The sequence below is a fragment of the Telopea speciosissima genome, chromosome 1, assembly GCF_018873765.1.
Source record: "Telopea speciosissima isolate NSW1024214 ecotype Mountain lineage chromosome 1, Tspe_v1, whole genome shotgun sequence".
In the NCBI taxonomy this organism is placed as follows: domain Eukaryota; kingdom Viridiplantae; phylum Streptophyta; class Magnoliopsida; order Proteales; family Proteaceae; genus Telopea; species Telopea speciosissima.
The window spans coordinates 79,195,471-79,220,645 of record NC_057916.1 but is presented as its reverse complement, the minus strand read 5'-3'; the positions used below and the strand labels follow the sequence as shown (position 1 = coordinate 79,220,645).

General features: G+C 40.9%; 1 protein-coding gene and 1 pseudogene across 1 annotated transcript; both read right to left on the bottom strand.

The window, feature by feature from the left end:
* Positions 1-25,175, bottom strand: part of LOC122655241 — a 100,245-nt pseudogene that overhangs the window by 40,683 nt on the left and 34,387 nt on the right.
* LOC122658601 (sorbitol dehydrogenase-like) lies at positions 18,684-21,019 on the bottom strand. The gene is made up of 6 exons (XM_043853628.1): positions 20,887-21,019; positions 20,589-20,656; positions 20,168-20,404; positions 19,638-19,928; positions 19,155-19,342; positions 18,684-18,986 (listed from the first exon to the last, which is right to left on the bottom strand). The coding sequence occupies exons 1-6, from the start codon at positions 20,996-20,998 to the stop codon at positions 18,794-18,796; spliced, it is 1,089 nt and encodes a 362-aa protein (XP_043709563.1). The 5' UTR covers positions 20,999-21,019; the 3' UTR covers positions 18,684-18,793.

Sequence of the window (25,175 nt, the reverse complement as noted above, 5' to 3'; positions counted from 1 at the left end):
TGAGATTAACGGAATCCCTAAGGAGCAGATTCCTCCAGGATTATGGGAAAATCCTTTTGATGCTACCACCAATTTTAAAAGAGAATACTTCTTTTACATTACTAGCTTGTAAAGTGGTAGAATCGTCGAAGAAAGTTTTCCGTATTCCTCCGATGGAACAGGGGCAGACACTGATTGAGGACATCACTATCTCCCGAAGGCGTTAAACTACTATCATTAACTTGATGAGTATCAGTTTTGCTGGCCGACTTAAATTGGATCCAACACTCAGCTCTAGTTAGAAGGGCATTTTTCATGGTACAAACTGCATAGTCCCGTGACAAAGCAGTAATAGTACTTCACTCTTATGTAGACAGGATCACACTGAAGACATCATCAGGTCTACATCCCTTAGTTCTTTAGGTCTTTTCATTCAGTCAAATTTCCTTCTGTAAACTCATCCACCGTGTATTTTCCATTAGCCGTCAATGAATATGTTCTCTCGTCCATCTACTCGTTCTCTTTCTTTTCTCTTTCACCCAAATAATAGTTTATGATGATCTCATGACTGCTAGTTAAAAAAAAAAAAAAATTACTACCCTTCTTTCCAATTTCAAAGTCTTGATGGTCAAGGATCTGGAGCTTTCCATACATCTGATCCCCTTCCAACGAGTCAGAAGCCTGGATGAAGATTTCATCTCATAAAGCCTGTTAAGGGAGGCCCCCTTTGGTCGCTAGTCATCTCAAATAAACCCTGAGACAATAAAATCCGCTAGTCCCCTAATTGTGCCTTAGTCGTTCCTTTTTAAAAAATAAAAATAAAAAAACTCACTTTAGCCCGCCCACACCTCATTATCCATATGTTCTCTTGCTCATCAAAATGTCCCATTGGCTTCTAGGGTCTGACCGGAAGAGGTCTCTCAGTGAAGTAAGATGTCACAAGGGCAATACGTTTTCGAAGGATGCAAAAAAAAAAAGAAAAAAAGAAGAGAGTAGCTCCGTCTCCACAATTAAAATTGGGCCACTCTCAAAAAGAAAAAAATGAGAGTTCAAAATAAAAGAACAAAAAAAAAAAAAAAAGAAAAGAAAAAAAGGAGAGAGCAAAAAAATAAAAATAAAAAAAAGAGAAGAGAGGATGCATTGGCTCAAGGCATTGCAAATAATTGGGAACACTTAGACCATGGCACAAAAATAGCCACTTTTCCTTCGGAGACAATATTGTCAAAATTATTAGGGTTAAAATTACCAAAGTCTTCAATTGAGACACGAGAGGGATTGCTAAACTTCTTGATTACATTATTAAAAAAGAAGAAATTCCCCAACAAGTTCAGTTACCAGAATCTTGGTAAAGTTTTGGGAGCAGGAGTGTCGAGTCATGGTTAGACCCTAGGGGCACATTTGAGCCTTTACCATCCTTTGGAACCCAGTCCTAAGCCCCATTACAACCTAGTAAAGCCCTCCCGGGCCAAATGGTGATGAGACTCTCGTCCACAGCTTCGAGCTCACCCGACTATGATGGAACTTAATCATCAAGGCTTTGACATTAAGGCATCTTTGTCCTGAACTACGTTCGACCTGATCCCTATTTAGGGTACGTAGGCAACTTGATGAAGTAATAATCAAGTTCGGTCCTCCCACATGTACAGTTTTCCATTCGTCCGTGTAGAACTTTTTATTTTTGCTCACTTGCATAATATCTATCATATTTCTACTTTTTCCCCTTTCCCACTAGTATCCCTCTCTCTTTGATGCGATCCGATGATGTGAAGAAAAAGAAGCACGTCTACCAAGATCATGAAGATTTCTGAAGAGATGATTAGGGGATTAAATGCCAGCAGCATTGTACTCACCCTCTCAACCAGTAAGACGACCAAAAGAATTAACTTATCACTGAGGCAATCTCAATCCAAGATAAGAAGGACAAAGGAGCATAAGGAAAAAGGATTTGTTTCCTTGGGGCAATCCACCAAGCAAGAGCATGTGAAATTAAAGGGGCATGTTGTCCATAAGGATCGACTCTCAATCATGAAGAGTCTCAGCCTAAAAGACAAAATGGCTGTACAAGTAGAGAAGGATGATACTGTCAGGAATAAACTGCCATGACTCTCCATGAAGGGAGGGAAGAATGACCTATCCACCCATCTTGTTCATACACATTCTCTCAAATTATCCCTTTGACTCGCTTTGTCAAAAATTCACCCCACACCCATTTGATGTTGGACAAGCGATGTTTGACGAGTCTGCGTGTGTAACGGGATGAGAATAATATGTCTATGTGGAATTGTGCATTACTAGGTCAGAATGTGAATAACCATAAGTTTTCAAAATAAATTTCTCTCACAAATAAGATTGTTTCTTAAAAAAAAAAAAAAAAAAGGGGTTTGAGTGAATCTCAGATTTCTCTGCCAAAGTATATTTTTTGGTAACGTATAAATGTGTACTAAGCTTTTGTGAAGGACAAAAATGGAGAATATCTGGTAAGTGTCTATGGTTATATGTGATTACTTTTCACTTGCTTGTATTTGTGTCATAAACATTTGCATAGAATTGATTACTTTCATAGGGTTATGTTTTCCATTTTGCATGACATAATTTACATTAGGACAGTGATTCCCTTTGCATACTAAAAATAAAAAAATATATATAAAAATATAAAAAATTGCTTGCATAAGATTGTTGTTTTTGTTGCATTTTGGATCATAATGCCACTACCTGAGTTTTAATGGTAGACTTCCTTTCCATTGTCATCATGGATACTGCACATGCATAGGATTGCATTTTCCTGACCAAAGTCTTAGCCAATCATAACAGAATTCGTATACAGTCTGGGCTCTGATCATTTAGTCCCATCGGACCCTCGTACTTCCTGCACTCAGGTACAGTTGGACTATCTAATCACTGTTGAATTCATGTACAACTCGATCTTCAATGATTTGGCCCCATGTACAGTTTGACCAAGTCCTTAACATCTTCTGCACTCATGTGCATTTGGTTTTTTGGATCACTGTTAGTTTGATCTTTCGGTTATACCAGATTCATGTATGGTTCCATACTCTCGTGCAATTTGATCCTTTTGATCCCTACTATACTCGTGTATAGTTCGATTACCATTTGAATCTTCTGATCCTAGCTATACTCGCGTACAAATTGATTGAACCTTTGACCCTATTGAACCCTGCTATGCTTGTGTATAGCTTGATCATTCATTGATTTTTCCGATCCCACTATACTCACGTATAGTTTGATCACTCTATGACCTTTCTGATCCTTGCTATACTCGTGTATAGTTTGATCATCTCATTAACCTTTCGATCTCTGTTGTACTCGTGTACGGATTGATCCATCATTTGATCCTTATCGTACTCGCATACAAGTTAATTGTTGAACTTTCTGACCTTCACTCTACTTGCATGTATAGTTCAATCATACCATGAATCTTCAGTCTCTATTGTACTCATGTGCAAATTGACCCATCATTCGATCTTCATTGTACTCGTGCATAAGATTGATCCAGTATCTGATCCCCCTTGCACTCGTGTGCAAGTTAATCATTGACATTTCTAATCCTCGCTATACTCATGCATAGTTCATTCATCCCATAAATCTTCGATCTCATTGTACTCGCGTATAAGATTGATCCATTATATGATCCTCCTTGTACTTGTGTATAAATTAATCATTCGACTTTCTGACCCTCACTATACTCACGTGTAGTTCGATCATCTCATGAATCTTCAATCTCCATTGTACTCATGTACAGATTGATCCATCAATTGATCCTCATTGTACTCGTGTACAAGATTGATCCATTATCTGATCCTCCTTATACTCATGTATAATTTAATCATTGAACTTTCTGATCCTTTCTATACTGGCGTGTAGTTCGATCATCCCATGAATCTTTCGGGCTCCATTGTACTCATGTACAAATCGATCCTTTTTAGTCTAAACCCATGGACAATTTATCATCCAAATCATTATTTTATCTGGCCACTACCGAACTCATGTATGGTCTGATCGTCATGATCTCTTGACCACTTGTGCACTTGAGGGTAATTTTGTCATCCAACCATTGTCAAAACTCGTGAATAGCCTTTCAGATGAGACCTGCCCCTCACTTAAACCATATCTTTCCCTCGGAATGACTGGAGTGTGTCGTTCCATAGGTCAGCTAGATCGGCTATAAATACGTCATACCATTATCTTAGATTGATCGAAGAATGGCTTTCCACATGCCATCATCGACAGAATGATGTCTATACCATGCGAGCACCTTCTCTGTGCCACAATACTTCTTCGGCATAAGGAGGGTCTTACCCTATAGAGCAAAAAAAAACCAAAAAAAATATTTTCAAGAAAGGCCCTGAAAAAGGGGGAAAACCCTAAATATTGAGGAAAAATCCTCATGCATCATGAATTATACTAACTCTTGTTCAAGATGTTAGCGCCAAGCTCAGTCGAGTCCTCTTGCTCATAATCAAGATCAGTCAAGTCCTCTTACTCCCAATCAAGATCAATTGAGTCCTCTTGCTCCCAACCAAGATCAATTGAGTCCTCTTGCTCCCAATCAAGATCAATTGAGTCCTCTTGCTCCCAACCAAGATCAATCGAGTCCACTTGCTCCCAACCAAGATCAATCGAGTCCTCTTGCTCCCAATCAAGATCAATCGAATCCTTTTGCTGCCAACCAAGATCAATCGAGTCCTCTTGCTCCCAGCCAAGATCAATCGAGTCCTCTTGCTCCCAATCAAGATCAATCGAGTCCTCTTGCTCCCAATCAAGATCAATCGAGTCCTCTTGCTCCCAATCAAGATCAATCGAGTCCTCTTGCTCCCAACCAAGATCAATCGAGTCCTCTTGCTCCCAATCAAGATCAATCGAGTCCTCTTGCTCCCAATCAAGATCAATCAAGTCCTCTTGCTCCCAATCAAGATCAATCGAGCCCTCTTGCTCCCAACCAAGATCAATCGAGTCTTCTTACTCCCAATCAAGATCAATCGAGTCCTCTTGCTCCCAATCAAGATCAATCGAGTCCTCTTGCTCCCAACCAAGATCAATCGAGTCCTCTTGCTCCCAACCAAGATCAATCGAGTCCTCTTGCTCCCAACCAAGATCAATCGAGTCCTCTTGCTCCCAATTAAGATCAATCGAGTCCTCTTGCTCCCAATCAAGATTAGTCGAGTCCTCTTGCTCCCAATCAGGATCAATCGAGTCCTCTTGCTCCCAATCAAGATCAATCGAGTCCTCTTGCTCCCAATTAAGATCAATTGAGTCCTCTTGCTCCCAATCAAGATCAATCGAGTCCTCTTACTCCCAATCAAGATCAATCGAGTCCTCTTGCTCCCAATCAAGATCAATCGAGTCCTCTCAATCAAGATCAGTCGAGTCCTCTTGCTCCCAATCAAGATCAATCAGTTTATCAAAAGATTTCATCACGGTTAACCGCCTATTTGGCAACTCTGGTCGAGTGGTGCCTTATCTAGATCTTAGGTCTAGCGGTGCCTTATCACCCTCAAATTTGATCTTTGGGCCGAGTGGTGCCTTATCTAGATCTTTGGTTGAGTGGTGCCTTATCACCCTCAAAATTATATCCCCAGTGGAGCCCCTCATATTTGATCTTTTGGCCGAGTGGTGCCTTAGCACCCTCAAATTTGATCTTTGGGCCGAGTGGTGCCTTATCTAGATCTTTGGTCGAGCGGCGCCTTATCACCCTCAAACTTGATCTTTTGGTCAAGTGGTGCCTTATCTTGAAATTTTGGCCGATTGGTGCCTTATCTTGATCTTTGGGCCGAGTGGTGCCTTATCTAGATCTTCAGTCGAGCGGTGCCTTATCACCCTCAAAATTTGATTGAGCAATGCTCACAAGATAGAGATTTGGTTTTTCTGAGTTTTTTCTTTTGAGGATTATCGAAAGATTTCATCGTGATTAACTGTCTATTTTTAGCAACTCTGTCGCCTTTGAGCAAAGCTTCAGCAGTACATGCTCTTGGTGACAAAATTAGTCAATCTTTTATCTTTACCCTTAGACTGTTGGCACAGGCCTCGGCCAAAGAGGGGCAAACTATAGACACTGATTTTTGTCACCCCCTAATTGGCGATGATGACAACGGGATATGGACGACGCACTCTCCCGCTTTCTAGACCCAAGATACTTGACCCATAAGACCAAGAACCATGCTAAGCATAAAATGACTCATTTTAATCCCAAAAATAAGAAAAAATGGCACTGCGCCCCCACGGCGCCGTGGACTCCTTCCCACGGTGTCGTAGACCCCTTACCACGGCATCGTGGGGATGTGTACTGGATTTCCACGGTGCCATGAGGGGGTGTGACATCAGCTTGCTAACGTCACCCACGGCACAGTGGAAAAGTCCCCCATGGCGCCGTGGACATCTCCACGGTGCCGTGGAGGACTTATCTGGCCAGGAGAGAGAGGGGATCCCTTCCTATAAATAGGAGGGTCCCCCTCCCTCATTTTTTAAGGAATTTTGGGTAGAGAGACCCTCCCCAAGTGATTTCCACCCTCTTTGTCTCATTTTGTTTACCCTCTTTTCTCTCCTTTCTCTTATGAGAGTGTGAGTGAGTGAAATTTTCTTGGTCGTGGATAGATCCTTCGATTATCCCTTCGAGCATAGAGCACTCCTGCTCCTAGGCGTTGTTATCCTGTCAGTGCACGGACAACCATCAAAACCCCTTTATTTCAGACGTTATTTTGTCTGTCTTCTCCTCTCCAAATCATTTGAAAGAGCCGTTACTCTGCCCAGAAAGAATCGGCGTTAGTCCATTCGTCTATCTCCCCTGAGCCAGGGGAATACAATCATACAGGTATAATTACTGCATTCTTATTGATTCAATATAGTCCTTTCGTATTTCATCATTTTAGTCCATATTTCTCATATATATAATATAGTTTATTATGTTTTAGTTCAATTTATAGCATCTGAATGTAGTTCATAATATCCCCCATCCCCGTAATAAAAGAGAGAGAACATTCGTCTTTATGTAGCATCTAATATAGAGAGACCGGCTTCGGCCGGGCGAGGTGGGTGCCTAACACCTTCCCACACTCGTAACCTGATCCCTTACCCGAACCTTTGGTCAGACCATATGGAGTCATGTAGTCCGATTCTGTTCTCAACGGATAGGGCTACACTTAATGGATCCTAGGCCCTAACCCTAGGTGGCGTTTTCACATTATATTAGCATATTTTAATGCATGATCCTAATCCCCCATTTATCAATATTATACATTGACAATATTATCTATTATCCATCCATATATGTATATCAAATCAATGTCGCCCATAAAGCTGAGGAACTCTCGTCCCAAGGACCACGGTACTTACAATTTATAATTATTTGAACAAAGAGTTTTATCGAGTTTTGCGGGATCCGATCAGATGCACAGACGCTCGTATATGGACATGTACTATGGATTGAGGTTTGGCAGTACGTGTGTACATGCCCTAGATTCCATAATGATGGTGTTGATTTGTGGGGGGGTGGTATATGATAAATTGTTATCATATAGGGAGTTATTTAGAATTTGATATTTTAATTGGTTCTTTATTTAATTAATGGATATGGTGCTAATTATAATTATCCATAAATATTAAATAAAGTAACTAATTAATACTTTCCCTATTAGATTCTGCTTCTTCCCCTTTCAGAAGCACTTTGAGTTTAAACAGAACTGCCAAACTAAGAGAGAAAGAGAGACAGACTCTCACTAGGATTAAAGTAATCCATTCAGGGATTAATTAAAACCCTAGCTCTATATAAAGACCAAAAAACACAGGAGGGGGGTAGTGCTCCACGTTTTAGCCTGGCCCCCTCTCTCCTGCGTTTTGGTCACTCTCTCTCCCTCTTGTGGTCTCTCTTCTTCTTCTTCTATTTTCTCTCTAGTGCAATTGAGAGTTAGGGTTTTAGAAACCCAGATCTGTGCTGAAGAATTTTAGAGCATCTGGGATTGGCTTGAAGAACCTTGGTAGTACCATTGGAGGTTCAGATCTGTTTACTTGGAGCGCTCACTGGAGGAGGAACCATTGTCTATTGAAGGAGCAACACTTGAGGCTCACCAGGTTAGCAATTCTTGTTTAATTCCTTCAGTTATTAATTACTAATATTTATGGGATGCGAAAGAAACTCGAATCGATTTATTTTCGCTATGCATTCGAGTATGGGATGGATCCCTCTTGGCATGTGATGACTCGAGATGTATTTTCTTTGTCCTTAATGTGTTCTATAATTTGCGTGGGACACATGAGGGAAGGAGAAACCCTAATAGAGATGCACCAGGGTTCCCATGGGCAACCATGAAAAATCCTAAAAATTAAATGGGGCACCCATGGGACACCATGGGATAACCCAGGGCGTGCAATACCCTAATTAGTTTATAATTGGTTTTCCTAGGGAACCATGGTTTGATCCCTGGACTGTAGTTATGCCTACAAGATCACCCAATTCATCCTTACTCCATGCATAGTGGCATCTAGGCAAACTCATATTTCTTAGATCCTAGGCCAGAATTAAGTAGTACGTAGCTGATGATTCATAGCAATTCTAGGAGTTGAATCAAGGGAAGTTACACCTTAGCTCTACTTTTATTTTTGTCGACATAAACTACAGATCGAATTAGTTAACAAAATAAATTACTTCAAATTTTTTCCATTTGAAGCACGTACACCTCATGTTTTCAGCAGCATTAAACAAATTAATACAAAAGGAAAAGATTTCATGCTCAGTGGCAACCGAACCACCACGTAAAGCTGATTGTGTATTTATTATGACTTCTATTCTACATCGATCGTTTTAGGTTCCATTTTCTGCAATATTTTGAGATGCAAAGAAGACAAATCATGATCAAGAATATGCTCCAGATCATCTTTCTCAACCATTACAGGCAGCATTATTCTCTTTGTAAAAAGGGCCTACATGCGTGCAATTGCATTCAGCCTTCACAAAATTTCTGCTTTATTGAAATACTCCTCGATCGATCAGATTTAAGTGCATCACCACTACTCAAACTGTAATTCCAATTAAGACTAAAGAAACAAGTGCACAAAGGAATGAAAAATATGAATGTTTATCCTCTCAATTACACTGCCTGTACTTGACTGTCAAGTACATCTAATAGAGGGAGGTGGACCCCACCTCGGGTAGTGTGTTCGGATAGGGGGTAGGATAGTCATTTCTACCTCTTCTATTAGATGTACTTGAGTCAAGTACGGGCAGTGTAATTGAGAGGATAAATATCCAAAAAATATTCATGAACGATAATTAATTAGACACATATCTCCTTTATAGTACTAGTGACAGTTTGATCCATATTGTTAGGGACATAAAGTCCAATTAATAAGGCCCAACTTCACTGGCCTTAAGAAATAAGTACACCAATTAATGTGCCACCTTCACTTGGACTCATGAATTGGGATTGATTTCCATCGACCCTTTTAATTAAGGGGATCGAGTTCCACCATAAAAAACGGCATGCGCCCTAGACATTTTTTGTTTTATTTTTGGGTTGCAAGGTTACAAAAGACGACCCACGAAGGAGTCAATTAATAGAGGACATAGGGTCAATAGGGCTCATGGGGGCCGCACTTCTTGGAAAGTGAATAAACAACGAAATTTAGCATTAAAGATGTAAATGAATAATCAAAAATCCGAATTGGGTCACACTCAATCCATTTACGTCCCTAGGTAATACGAGTGTGGCCCAAGGCTGATGACTATATTTCGTCAAATCATATGATCGATCACCCCTTGTAATACGTCCGAATTAAGACCTTAGACCATTGAAAGAGGACTACTAAGATTTTCTGAACCAGTCATCTGCTCTGTGTGGAAGGTGGTCATCGATGGTGGAAGCAACGAAATGCAATTTTCCAAAGTGATGGGTGGACAAGTTTTTCTTTTTTTTGGTAATCATGGGTGGACAAATGCATTCAATTGATAATATATAAAGGTTGTGATTTCTTAAATGTATTAATACCAAAAAAAAAAATTAGGTTAGTATCAATACCTTAAAGAACTATGCTTCAAACCTTGCTTTTGGCCCTTATCTTAAATAATTTTAAAAAATAAACAAGAGTCAATCAAAGAAATTTATAATTTCTCACTTAACAACTTTGATGACAACAAAAAGCCCGTAATTGAATCTTACCAAATTATAGAACCTATCATCCTTGAAAAATCCATCTCCATGAAACAGAATTACAAGTGTTCGAATATAAATCTAAAGCCGATGAGTGATAGTGATATCGTCACCATCCATTTTCAATTCTTTTGACTCCTAAGAAAAAAAACATTCACCGAGGGGTGGCAGAGGGAAGGAATGGGTATCACGAGAATATTTTGGAATGTACTAAAATCCTAGGAGGAGTTTGTGAACCCTAAGAGTGGGTGAACCGTCCCCTATGGGTGGAAGAAAACTTTATAAAAAAAAAATGATTTTTTTCTTGGAAGCTGGAACTTGAAAACTAGGGGTGTAAATGAATAGCCGAAATCCATTTCCGTATTCGTGTCCGTACCCATTTAGCACTATCCAAATCCGTCTGAAAGCTAAACGGATGCGGATACAGATAGGCTATCCGAAAAGCTATATTTACATGTAGACGGATAAAATATCCGATCCGTATCCGTGTTCGTATCCATTTAGCACTATCTGAATCCGTCCGAAAAGCTAATTAGATGCGGATGCGAATATAGCACTATCCGAGCCAAATCCGATCCGTTTACATCCCTATTGAAAACCCACTACAGTTGACCGATTTGACTGGGCCAACAAAAAATCGGCTTCCTAATTAATGAGTTAGGAAGAACCGTCCAGTTTGGAGAATTCTAGCAGCTTTGAAATGTTTGTAGATAAATTTTACCAATTTTTTTCACTTATGGTGATTAAAGAATCTGTTCTCTTATCCCATAGGTTTTAGTTGTTGGATCAGATTCCTAGAATATTATCAAGACATTTCGGAGACCATACAATAAAAGATAGAGGGAAGATCCCATTGGAGGCAAAAGTGAAATGGTAAGAAAGAGGGAATGCTCTAAGAGGAAATAGATTACACGGGTGAAGTCTTTTTCTGTCCTTTTTGTGTTTTCTTATGGCCACCGGTGACCCGCCGGTGGTCCCTACTGGTGGGGCTAAAGCCCATGCAGCCTCTGTGCTTGCCTCTAGAGAGGAGGGAAGTTCATGGGCAAGTTTACTAGGTGGTGGAAGGTGTTCTGATGACTCTGTGGTCATTCTGTTCGTGGTGCCGCAGATGATCAATGGAAGGAAAGTGGCTCATTGCGACCCTGTGGACTTGGTGGAGGAGAAGGAGCGTTGGGAGGCAGCCCTTGTTGGTTATGTCTTTGGACAGAGACCTTCCTTCACCTTGATGAAGAGATATGTCAGAGAGAACTGGGCGCATGTTGGCGCGGTTGATGTGTATGGACTGGAGAGTGACCTTTTTGTTTTTGATTTCCAGGAGGCTGCTCTAAGTCGCCAGATTTTAGATGAAGGTCCTTGGACCCTGGGTTCTCGACCCTTCATTCTTCGTCCTTGGTCCCCAGAGGTATCACTGATTAAGAAGGAGGAGTCTATTCTTCCAATCTGGGTTAGATTGTATGGGCTAAATCTACATTTCTGGGGGAATAAGTCCTTGGGTTGTATCGCTAGTGTTCTTGGCAAACCCATTTGTGTTGATCGTCGAACAGCTCAGAGGGAACGGCTCTCTTTCGCGAGGTTTATGTGTCCTTATGAATGCAGTCGATGGGCTCCCTGATAGCATTCCTATTTTCTTGGAGGATGGGTCTCAGATTGATCAACCAATGGTATATGATTGGGCACCCCCACACTGTAATTCCTACAAGATATTTGGCCACAGTGACTCTGCCTGCCCTGGTTTGAACCCCGCGCCGATGACAGAGGAGCCTTTAGCCCCTACTGGAGGTGGAACCGGCAGGGATGGTTGGAAGGAAAATGCTCGACGACGTAACCGGGGGAAATCAATGAAAGTTGGACCACCTCCCACTGCCGCACATGGCGACAGTCCCCCGGTCGCGGCTGCTATGGAGTCCCTTCCTTTTTTAGAAGGCGAGGATGTTCATGTTGATTCTATGGGAGGGGATCTAACGGTTGCAACGGATAGTGTGACGTAAATTGTGGAAGTTTCCAATCCTGCTGTGCATGCAGATAAGGATCCTCCTCATATTTTGGAAGCTCACACAGCTGTCCCAAACCACCCCCCCCCCCCTTCTTCTCGGTGATAGAACTGAAGTGGACCGAGCTGCTACAGATGGCTTCGATTCCACTGGGGCATGTATAATGGTAGCTGTGGACGTGGCATCTGGGAGCGCAACACGTGGAGGGAAGTCTGGGGATAAGAAGGGGAGGAAATCTTCGACGTCATCCCAACTGGCTGCAGGGGGAAGCCGTTTTGCCATCCTCACCAACCTGACTTTCGCTGACGTGCATGAGCATGGGGATACTTTGCTTGAGGATAGAATCAGAGATCGAAGTCCGGTCAATAGGAGACAGTCGCAAAAATCCTCTACTAGCTTGTCCAAATGATTTGCATGGATGCATGGAATGCCAGGGGTATAAATGACCCTGGCAAAAGGAGAGCTATTCGTGACTGGGCTTTAACTCATAAGCTGGATATCTTTGGGTTGATGGAAACCCGTGTGAAGCCTACAAATTTTGATCTTGCTTCTCGCATGTTTAATTCCCACTGGCGTATCCTTCATAATTATTGTTGCTCGGGGGGTGGTCGCATTTGGGTTCTTTGGAAGGATGATAATGTGGAAGTTACTGAGTTACACCTCTAGAAACTCTTTCTCAGGTGATACATGTCCATGTTTACATAAAGGCCTCTCCCTCCTGGTCTCCTTCATTTACGGTGGGAACTTTGCTGTTGATCGTGAAGCTTTGTGGTCTTCTATTCGGCGCATGAATCCTAACTCCTCCACCCCTTGGATCCTTCTTGGGGATTTTAACTCAATAAAAGACCCCTCTGAGAAGCGTGGTGGGAGACCAGTTATAGCTAGAACTATTCGGCCTTTTGCGAGTTATATGTTGGATTGCGATCTTATTGATCTCAAAGGGTCTGGTTGTAAGATGACCTAGAGTAATAAAGGCACCAGTGCTGACCTGATCGCCTACAAGATCGATCATGTCCTTGTCAATTTTGCTTGGATTAGCTCCTTCCCTGATGCTACGGCCCACTTTTAACTGCTTGGAGTTTCAGACCATAGTCCAATGGTGGTCTCTTTGGGTCACAGTAAAGGATATAGAGGGAAGCAATTCTACTTTTTCAATCATTGGATCTAGCACGATGACTTCCTTCCCCTGGTGCAACGCGCTTGGGCTGCACCGGTTATGGGTACCCCCATTTTTGCTCTCATGGCGAAGCTCAAGGTGGGTAGACAACACTTAAAGGGGTGGAGTCGTTCGATCTTTCATAACCTTGACCAGCAGATTGATTCCCTTCGCAATGATCTGAATTTGATTCAAGCTTCTATAGATTAGTCCATGGTTGATGACCAGCTTATTAGGGAGGAGCGTAGTATCTCTCATAAACTTCGCCATCTTATGACAGTTCGCGAGGCTGAACTGCGCCAATGGGCTCGTATCACTTGGCTTGATCAAGGTGATGGGAATACAGAATTCTTCCACCGCTCTTTGAAGACTAAAAGGGCTAGAAACAGGATCTCGTCCATTCAAGACTCTTCTGGTAATCTTCTTACTGATGAGAATTTGATTCGTACTGATCGAGGCTGCTCACTACTTTGAGAATTGTTTTATGGGCTCCCCTCCGTTGGTCTACCTTCCTTTTGATTTACCAAAAGATCGTGGTTTGGATCAAGGTGATGGTGATCTCTTGACTAAACCCTTCACTATGGAGGAGATTAGAGATGTGGTTTTCAATGCCGACGATGATTCTGCACCTGGGGTGGATGGTTTTGGTGCCCACTTCTTCAAAGCCACCTGGGGCATAGCTGGTAATGAGGTTTGCGGGGCCATCTGGGACTTCTTTGACAATCTTTGCCTCCCTGAGCAAGTAAAACTGTCTCGGATTACTCTAATCCCAAAAGGCGACATTCAGAACACCTTCAGTGATTACAGGCCTATTGCAGTTAGCACCTTTTTGTACAGGTTTATCGCCAATCTCCTAGCTAACCAAATCAAGATGGTCCTTACCAAGCTTGTGGGTCTCAATCAATCGAGCTTTATGGAGGGTCGTCAGATCACTGATAATGTGTTGTGCCAGGAATTATTGTATGGGTACCACTCGAAGAAAGGGATGCCTTCTTTTTCGGCTAAAGTGGACCTCCGGAAAGCTTATGACTCAGTTCAATGGAGCTTTCTATTCTCCCTGCTGCTTCGCTTGAATTTTCCTCCCATCTTCATCAACTGGATAGCCCAGTGCGTTGTTAAACCAGGGTACAACATTTTCCTCAATGGGGCCCAATCTCCGTGTTTTTCTGCTACTAAGGGTTTCGACAGGGGTGTCCTATGTCACCTTTCCTCTTCAACATTGTGCTGCAGTTTTTCTCGAATTCCTTAGCGGTGGCGACAATGTCTAGTTTATTCGCCTATCATCAGCTTTGTGAGAAGCCCATGATCACCACCGTGTGCTTCGCAGATGATCTTTTCATCTTTGGAAAGGCCTCACGGGACAATGCCTCCCACCTAAAGCTGGAATTGGATGGTTTTCATTCGTTGTCAGGGCTTTCAGTGAATCAAAGTAAATCTAGCATTTTCTTTGCCAATTGCTATGCGGAGATGATGGATTTCTTCTGTACTACCACGGGGTTCTCTTGTGGTCAGCTGCCAATCAAGTATTTGGGTGTACCTCTGGCTTCTAAGTCTTTATCTCAATGTGACTTCGACCCCCTCATCTCTAGGGTTGATTCTCGGTTGAGTTCTTGGAAAGCCAGGTCTCTCTCTTATGCTGGGCGGCTAACTCTCATTTTCTCGGTGCTGGTTAGCATTATTTCCTATTGGTTGAACTTTTTCCCTTTCCCCAGCTCTGTGATTGACCTACTTGAGAAGAAGCTTGCCCGTTTCCTTTGGTGGGGTCATGCAGACAACGGGACCTTCAAGGTTGCTCGGGAAGCGGTTTGCTGTCCCAAACTTGAGGGGGGGCTTCGCATCCGTAGATTGGGCAAGTGGAATAAAGTGGCTTTGATGAGGCAAACTTGGCACATCGCTTCAGATCATGACTCTTCTTGGGTTCACTTTGTGAAGCTTAGATGGCTCAAGAAACATAGTTTCTGGTCGGTTGCGATTCCTACACATTGCTCACGTGCTCTCAAGTATATTTTTCAGCTTAGAACTTTGTGTATGGCCAATACCAGATATCTCCTCAAATCTGGCCGGGATGTCAACCTCTGGTTCGATCCCTGGCTCGTGGGTGGCCCTATCTACCTTCCTGGAATGTTGATTTCGGAAGCTTTGGGGAGGAATACTTTCACCTTGATGGACTCCCTCATTTTTTATGGTGATCAGTGGGTCGATGACACGGAGGATCTCCTGATCTACCTGAGATGGGCTGAAATCTCTTCTACTCGTATCTACAAAAGGCTCCCTCGCGACATCATGGTGTGGTGTGCGAACCCAAGGGGAACTTTCTCGTTGAAGTCAGCCTGGGAATCCATTAGAACTCCTAAAGGTCGTGTGACTTGGAGCAAGTTGGTGTGGTTCTCAAACTGTCATAATCGCTTCTCCTTTATCCTTTGGTTGGCTATTCTAGGCCGGCTCACCACCAAGTGCAGGCTTGCAGCTTGGGGCACCACTACAGATACTACTTGCATTCTATGTGGGAGTGGTAATGAGGATCTGAACCATCTCTTCTTCCTTTGTTCCTACACCAACAAAATCTAGCGAAGAATCCTTTATTTAAATGGATATTTGACACCTCTTATCAATTCCTGGCCTGAGGTGGTGCAGTGGGCCAACGAGCATTTCAGTGGTGAGTCTGTCCTCAGTAAGATCCGCAAGTTCAGCTTCAGTTCAATGGTGTATCGGATTTGGAATGAGAGAAATGCCATAGTTTTTAAGCAGGTGGAGCGTCCCTTTGAGGGTGTCCTGCGACAGGTTATTGAGGATACTAGAGGTCATTTTTCTAGAGCCCCTCCTATCATCCCAGATAATAGGACATCCCGTGCTTTCTTCCACCGATGGAGGATTAAGGCTCGTTTTGTCTTGCAACGCTGCACTTTTCACTATTGGCTTCCTCCCCCCTCTAGTTGTGTTGCCATCAACTGTGATGGTTCTGTGGAGGGTGGGCGTGGGGGGTATGGAGCGCTTGCACGGGATCACAGCGGCACTGTCCTTTTTGCCGTTGCAGGGGGATCTAGTATTGACAGTATTTTACGCATGGAGCTGGAGGGTGTTCGGTCTGGTCTTCGTAGGGCTGCTGCCTTTAGATGCCGAAGGGTTCACGTTCGGTCTGATTCCTTGACGACCATTCAGTTGATAAAGGTGATATTTCAGGTTCCTTGGCACTGTCTGGACATGGTGGAAGACATATTGAGCCTTAGTGAGCAATTCTCTGTTTGCACCTTTACACATGTTGTTAGAGAGGCCAACATCTGCGCTGATTTCCTGGCTGGTTTCATGCGCTCAGACCAAGAGATCCTTCTTAGCCCCTCATGCCTACCTCAAGATCTTATCCACCTGGTGGATGAGGATGCCAAAGGTAGAAAATACCAGAGAATATAATGTACATATTACTTAGTTCTTTATTAATATAACCTCTTTCCCCCCCCCCCCCCCAAAAAAAAAAAAAGAAGATAGAGGGAATATTGACACCTCAATGGGTAGATTTTCATCACCCACTATGAAAAGAAACTTTGGCCTTTACTTAACTTGACATGAACAACAGTTTGTGTCAAATTGCATTGGGTTTGTAGGTTTAGTCCCACATCGGATGTGTGAGTGTGATGTATGTTGTGTATATCCACCATTTTGCAGTTCTTAAAGTCGGTTAATCTTTTAAGTCAAATGTGTTGTTTGTGTGTTTACCAAATATTTAAAAAAAGAGTCTGTATCAAATCAGAACTCATCCAATCCTCTTGAAGAGGTATAGAAGGGGGAAAGTATACATAATGTTTATCTATAATTACACATGGTCAGATGCTTCTAGACTGACCATAGATCATGCCTTAATTAACATGCTAAATGAGTGATAATGATCTAAATAAATGCGATAAAATTATATCTTTTTTTAACCATAATCTCTTAGAAATTAACATGCTAGACTGACCATAGATCATGCCTTAATTAACATGCTAGACTAACCATTGATCATGTTAAATATATCTTTTTTTAATCATAATCTCTTAGAAATTTCTGATGGTATTATATTGAATCAACAATATCATTGTGTTTGTCATGATTTAAAATGTTGAATGTACTGTCGTGATCCAAATAAAAGATTAACAAATGACTAAAATACGATGGTTGAACTCTATCCTTCTAATTGACATTTTTTCAAACACTTATGAAGGATATGATCTTAGATCAAATTGTATGACCATATTTAAATGCCTAAGTTAAATCAAACGTTTAAAACCTCTAAAACCTAATGGTTGAATAATATCATTCCATTTAAAATCTTCTAGAAGGTTTTAACGGTCTAATATTAAAATAGGTTATATACTTTCAAGTCCAAGTCCAAGTCCAAGTCAAAAGTTTTTTTTTTTTTTATGTAAAATATGATGATTGAATTGTATCCTTTCAACTGGTGGATAGTTTGAATTATTTCGTCACCAACAATGTTCAGTTTAGATTAATTACACCATTTATAGTCTTTTGCAGTCAAACATCAAGTTCCACAGTAGGCAATCATTGTTTTAGTTATCTCATTTTATATTTAAGAGGGATCAATGGGCCTCATCATTTTGGGTTAATGGGTAAGTCGATTCTGGTTTTTAACGGGTGAGTTCCAACCCGGTTCTTCTAATGGTTCCAGAATCGATAGCCTAATTAAGAACCCTTAAAGGAACCGTTTCACAGTTAAAACTTAAAAGGCACATCCAGCCCAACCCCTAATCATATATAATTCAAGTTTTGTTTATAGAGGAAGAGTTGAAAGGAAGGGAGGGAGCGAGGGAGCGAGGGAGCGAGGGAGGGGGGTGGGGGATTGGGAAGAGAAGGCATGCACTTGAGACCAGGGTTTTAGTCATTGGTATCGGTCTCTGCCAATACTGACCTGGAATGGTCAAGTTTACCCCTGTTTTCTTAATTTTTTTTTTTTTTTCACCCTTGTCTGTACCAATGCACCAATACGGATTTGATCAAGAATCGATATCGATCTCCATGCTTGAGAAAACATATCTCTCTCTCTCTCTCTGTGTGGCTCAGATCCTTTATGGAACTTCAGTGGCATCTGTAAATAAGATTTCTTGAATTTTAGAATTAAAAGGGTGTTTGAAACCGACCCACCCATTAGTTGACGATCCCAAGTTTGGAGCCAATTGGCTTATTGGTCTAGCTCTACACCTAATCCTTTGAAACCAGAATTGTTAAGGAATCGGACCAAGAATAAAAGATTAAAAAGGATTACATTATGTTATTATACTATCCATGGAAGATTGAGGGAGATATAATTGAAGATTGCATGGGATTGCATGAGATTATGAACTTGATTTTCAAGTAATGAGAGGTAAGGAAAGAAAATCGGTGGTTATATGGTCTATTACAAACAGATCCAACCAACCACTATGTTTTTATTTCTTATTATTGACGAAAGTAACTCCAACAAAAGTGGTTACAAACAGATCCAACCCAATACAGGAGTCATGAAGGTGGTGCTTTTACATCTACAGATTAAACATCACCTTGATGGCATTACCTCCACGAGCACTGGTTTCAAAGGCTTCTTCTACCTCCTCCTGTGAAAACCCAAACCTGTGGGTTATAAGGGGCTTCACATCAATCTTTCCACTCCTCAGAAATTCAAGGCAAAGAGGCCAAGTGTTCTTATAGCGGAAGATGCCAATGATGTCGATCTCTCTAACACCAAAAATACCAAAATTAACTGTGAGCCATTGAAAAGCTGAATAGCAAACAAATAGACAAATGTGATAGTTAAATATTCAAGGACTTTGGACCTGCAGAAATTATATTTTTCCTTCTGAGATTCAAGAATGAAAGTTAGCGACAAAGTAAAGAGTTAAATACCTTGCAGTTACTGGTGTAATAGGAATAGTCATCTCATTATGGCCCATTCCCACAAGGCACACCTTACCACCTGCACTGGTAGCACTCAGAGCTGTAGACATAGTTTTGTTAAAACCTACACAGTCAAAAGTCACATCTACTCTAGCTCCCATAGCCTTGTTTATTTGAACCACTTCTTCAGCAGTATCCTGCAGAGAAATTCAGTTAAAAACTATTGATTGAAGGTACAAGAGAGACTGAAATAAGAATCAGGTTCTATTTATGTGAACTTAGTACACAAATAAAAAAAGAATTTTCAGGATATCAGAATCATTGAAGAAGAAAGAAAAATACCCATACCCAGGTCACTAGTAATATTTCCAGAGCAAGATTCCTTGTGAAAAACCATCACTTACTTATACAGTTACCAACACCTTGGATGTTTCAGTGAATCAGATAATTGTTACAACTTACAATGAGGAAAGGTAGGTCAGCAGTAAATACCTGAATGTTAGTTGAAACTTTAACAATTTCATCTGCACAAAGTTTTTTGGCAACAGATAAACGATTATCGTCAACATCCACAATGACGATTTTGGGGGCTCCAAAAGCTCGAGCAACTAACATTGTAACAAGCCCAATGGGACCTGATCCCATGATCAACACATTCGTCTCAGGGCCAATGTTAGCACGGCGACAAGCATGGACAGCAACACTAAGGGGCTCACACATTGCCCCTTCTTCTAAGCTTACATTGTCAGGCAGCTTAAAACATAGATCTGCAGGATGCACAATCTGTTCAAGAGAAGGAAAAAAAAAAAAAATAAAATCTGTAAAATGACCTATATATTAACAGTAAAGAAACAATGAAAACGATGTCATGGAGATTAGATTGTATGGCACGGATTTAACAGAATAATAATTTGGGGACTGAAAATCTGAATGGTGAAGCTAAACAACACTGGCTTATATAAGATAGGATCTGATGATTCAGTTGGAAATTTCATAAATATTTTGAGTGAAATTTCTGAAACCTGATTGGCTAGGGAACCATGAAATGGAGCACTAGCGAAAAACTTCATGTCAGGGCATAGATTGTAGCGGCCCTCTTTGCAGAAATTGCAGTGCCAGCAGCTGACCCCAGGCTCCAGAGCAACCTTGTCACCGACAACAAGATGATTCACGTCTGACCCAACTTCTTCTATGATCCCAGCAGACTCATGCCCAATTACCAATGGCTCTTTAGCAACGTAACCCGCACATCCCATGGTCTGCATCAATCAATCAAACCAACCGTTCAAAAACAACAGGTCATCATCAACCAAGGAATGTTAGAAGAGATCGATCATTGTCAAAATAGTAATTTTTTTAATTTAGTAGCTAGAAATCTATTTAGTATGATTTCAATAAAGAACTCCATAAGGTTTAGTAAGAAGAGAGGCCGGAGGATATGACCCTGAGGTAGTGAACATCACTCCCGCAGATACCCACAGCTTTCACCCGAACTCTAACGTCATGAGGACCTGCAAAAATCAGAGAAAACAAAAATTGATGTTGAGCAACAGAATCAACTAAAACAAGGAAGTCCGAAAGATTTCATTACTACAAGTAATCTAAAACAGATCATGGAGTGCAAGTTCTCTGATTAAAGTAGCAAATTCGATAAATAAATTATAAAAAAGAAAACTTTTTTCCTTCTTTTTTTTTTTTTTTTTTATTTTTAAGAAGGGGAAAAAAGTGTTGAGGAACAAACCAACAGGAGGAAGCTTGAATGGTTGAATTTTGAGATTATTGACACCGAGAAGCCAAACAGCCATGTTAACTTCCTCATCATCAACACTATGAGACATTCCTCCTTTACCCATCTTCTTCTTCTTCTTCTTCGAGTCTCTGTTTCCCTGTTTCTCTTCTGAGGATTGGGGTGGTGGGTTGGGGTGGAAGGTGAGGGTGGCTTTCTGTTAGAAGTGAAGGAAGGTTAGAGATGAGGAGAGGAAGAAGAAGAAGAACGACACGATACAGGGTTTTAAGTGGTTCGGTTATTTGTAACCTACCGTCCACTGTAATGTTGCTTTCTCACTCATTTAATTCCTTGCTAATCCTCCCTTTATATAGATACTGCTGTGCACTATTGTTGAGTTTTGGAGATATGAATGCTGACTCATCAATGACTCAAGACTGAAGCTGTGCTGCACTGTCGTTGGCTGGCTTTTACCAAAAAAAAATATCAGGACTGAAGCTGTGCTCCACTATCGTTGGGCTGGCTTTTACCGAAAAAAACTATGGTTGGGTTTTGGAGATATGGATACTGACTCATCAATGAATCTGGATTGATGTGGTGAGGTGGAGAGAAGAGTTGTTGCACTTTCAGACATCTAAATCTAGGGGGGAAGAAGACGGATATATAGGATGGTGGTGGTCCTGATGGATCAGACTGAGAAAACGATCATTTGTCATCCCACTTATAATAATAAGCTAACAAGAATCAATACGTCGTGATAACGTGGAATCTAGTCAACTCCACATCTCCAAATCTTTTTCTCTGACAATAAAATCCGGGTATTTTGACTTGTCTGCTTTATTTTTGTTCTGACTTCTGATCCCCCACAAGACAAGACAGAGAGTCTGTGACACGGACACCTCGTCCGCTCTGTCCCTCATAACTGGATAATCCAACCCTGTTCCAAATAAGGACAAAGCGTAACACCTAGACCCCAGTCCCCACCATCCTACAAGGGGTATACATTAGGAGTGTCAGTTTGACCCAGCCAATCCAAACCCATCCTAAGCCCGAAGAGGGCTTGGGCTAAGCTTTTCATCCTGCAGGGGCGGGCCAGGACTTAAGGCCAACTGAGCTTGGCTTGACCTTCTATATAAGAAGAAGAGAAAATTCCTTAGACACCCCCTAGGCTATTGCCCGTTTTCCTATAATACCCAACTTTTCAAACAATTACTTGAAACCTTCTGAAACCTGACGGTGTTAGTCTGCTGTTAGTGTTTAAATGAAAATATCCATTTTACCCTTATAAGTTATTCAAATGAAACTTATGAAGTTAAATGACCAACGTACCCTCCTCCTCCTTCTTCTTCTTCTTCCTGCAACCCACCCCTACCCCCATAACTTGACTTAAAATTTTAGTTTTGCGAGGGATTAAATGGTAGTTAAATAGAATCCCTCGTTTTTTCAGTCTCAGCCGTTAATGAAATTTCCTCATCAGATCTGGTGAGAACACCAGATCTTTCAAGGATCCTTCGTTGGAGGCTCAATCAATCTAAAATTCCAGGCAAAGCTGCTATAACACTCTGGCCTTTCAAGATCATCTAAGCGCAGACCCAGATTTCAAGGAACATGTTGATATAGTTTGGCTGAAACAAGTTGGGTGGAAATCTGAGAACCAGATTTGATTTTCTGATTCTAACCTCATGGTAGAGTGGTTTCTAGGAGCATAATCTTGGGATTTCAATCGCGTAGGAAAGAGGAATTCCTGTCCAAAGTTTCAAGACAGTTGGATTGGTATATGAGGAGTTCTACCGCATGACACTCAACTCAGATGTACGACCAGAACTTATAACACAAAAGCAATCTCTAAAGAACTAAATAGAAAGGAAAAGGATAACAGAAAGTAAGAGAAGAAGAAGAGGGGTGGGGGGGGGGAGGAAGAATTCTATTCTGAAGACTGATTTTAGGGTTCTTGAGGACTGATTAGCGGTGTGAAGCATATCAATGATCTCCTTACACTTAGACTCAACAAGAAGATGTGTGAATCCTCGTGCAGTAGCCTATGACAATGCGGTTTTGATCGCCACTGCCTCCCCTTGGACAGTTGAGCTGAGAAAATAAGGAGCTGAGATAGCATTAATTTGGCTTCCCAAGTGGTCTCTGAAGATGAAACCCAAACCCCTAATTGAGGTCCCTTGAGGAAGTGCAACATCACAATTTACTTTGATGAAACATGAAGCGGGGGGCATCCATGTAACATTTGTCGCATTCATAAGACCAATCGATATTAAGGGTGTCAAACCAAACCGAAAATCGAACCCTAAACCAAATCGAACCGAATTAATTCAGTTTGGTTTCGGTTCTAGTATATGGTATTCGAATTTGGTTTGGTTTTGGTTTCGGTTTCATGCCAAGACCCATCAATTTGAATCGAAATCGAACCGAATAAACCACTGAATCCAAAGCCATATATGTTTTAAATTCTTTGGTGACCATATCTAACCAAATGACTTTAAATATTCCACTTTCCTATGTTTTCATTGTTTTTTTGGTAACTATCCAACGAAATGAAATTTATATGTCACTTTTCATAAGGGAAAATAAAAAACTCTATGAATTTTCTTTGTAATTTTGGTAACCAGCTAACCTAATGACTTTTCATATTCTACTTTCCAGGTTTTCGCTATTTCCCTTTCTCAGTTTCCCTTTTCAACTCTTCAACTTCAACTCTTTAAGTGTGCAATCGAATTGGAACCGTAACCCGAAACCGAATTAGACCCGAATTGGAACCATATTTGGAAACCGAATTAGAACCGTATCGAACCGAACCGAGCAAGTTCGAATTCGGTTGGTGGTCCCAAAATCGACTCGATTTTAGGCTGACCCTGATTGATCTTAATCATAGAGTGGGGGAAGGTAGAGATGCATGGACTAGACCAAGTTAGGTAGAGTCTAGGAGAAAATTATCAATGTTACATAAAATAACACTATAATAAAATATATTATCACTTATTATCTTCATATATAATATATTATATAATAAAATATTTATGACATTTAAAGTTTATAATATATATATAACTTAAAACAGGGTTGGACTGGGCTAGGCTGGGCTCAACCCGAGGCCTGAACCCTAACTCGACCCAACCCTGACTCAGGGCCAGCAATTTTCAACTCTGACCCATCTTCAGGGTCAAGTATCTCAGCCCAAGCCTTATTCAGACTCAGGATGGACTAGGACGGATTCGGGCCGACAGGGCCAAACTTGCACCCCTCATCAATTGCCCATAAATTAGTTGTGAAGGCAAGGGTTGATAATTTTACTAAAAGATAAAAAAGGGTTTATAGACTCTCTGCCTCTCTGTAAACGACAATGTGAAAGATGTTTTATTCTATTAATATTTAATTTATTTTTTCATAAAAAATTAACCCACAAGATACCTGGAGTCTTTTTATAATATAAATCCACACAATAATTTGACTTATAAAAATTTGTAATTGTTTTTAAATTGATCAACCACCATTAACATCAGCTACATCCATGGAGAAATGATTATAAAACCTTTCTATTATTGGTCTCACTCCCACCCAGTCATCATTACTCCCACAACCATCAATAATTTGATTTATAAAAATTTGTAATTTTTTTTAAATTGATCAACCACCATTAACATCAGCTACATCCATGGAGAAATGATTATAAAACCTTTCTCTTGTTAGTCTCACGACCACCCAGTCATCATCACTCCCACAAGCACCAATAATTTGACGTATAAAAATTTGTAATTGTTTTTAAATTGATCAAACACCGTTAACATCAGTTACATCCATGGAGAAATGATTATAAAACCTTTCTCTTATTGGTCTCACGATCACCTAGTCATCATCACTCCCACAACCACCAATATTGCCTCTCATTCTTTCTTACCCTCGGGTGTTGGGCCCATTCCTTGGAATATCTTTCCAAACTCAATTAAATTAATAAATTCCAATAAAAAAAATCCCTTAGGTGGCAAATTAAAATTTGTGGGATTCACGAAGGTATTGGATTACCCTGAGATCTTAGCCATGGATGAAGACATGTCCACCATATTTTGATCCCTTAGATAAATTGCCACATGGCAGTTAATAAAGGCATGATGAAATCAGTGGTTCTGGGTACAGGGGTGTTGAACTCCCCAAAGAAATCGGTAAAATCAGATTATTTTTGTGAGTCTAATTTTAGTACAATTGAAACCATATGAGAATATTTTATAAGACTCGTCATTCATGCAGAAATTTTGAACCATGTGTTCAGAAAGATAAGAATTGATAAAATCAGATCT

Coding starts and splice junctions, on each gene's coding strand:
- LOC122658601 (XM_043853628.1), bottom strand. CDS start 20,998: ATGGGTAAAGGAGGAATGTCTCATAGTGTTGATGATGAGGAAGTTAAC. Junction 20,657..20,886: donor ATTCAAGCTTCCTCCTGTTG/GTTTGTTCCTCA, acceptor TGATTTTTGCAG/GTCCTCATGACGTTAGAGTT. Junction 19,929..20,167: donor ATGGTTCCCTAGCCAATCAG/GTTTCAGAAATT, acceptor TCTCTTGAACAG/ATTGTGCATCCTGCAGATCT.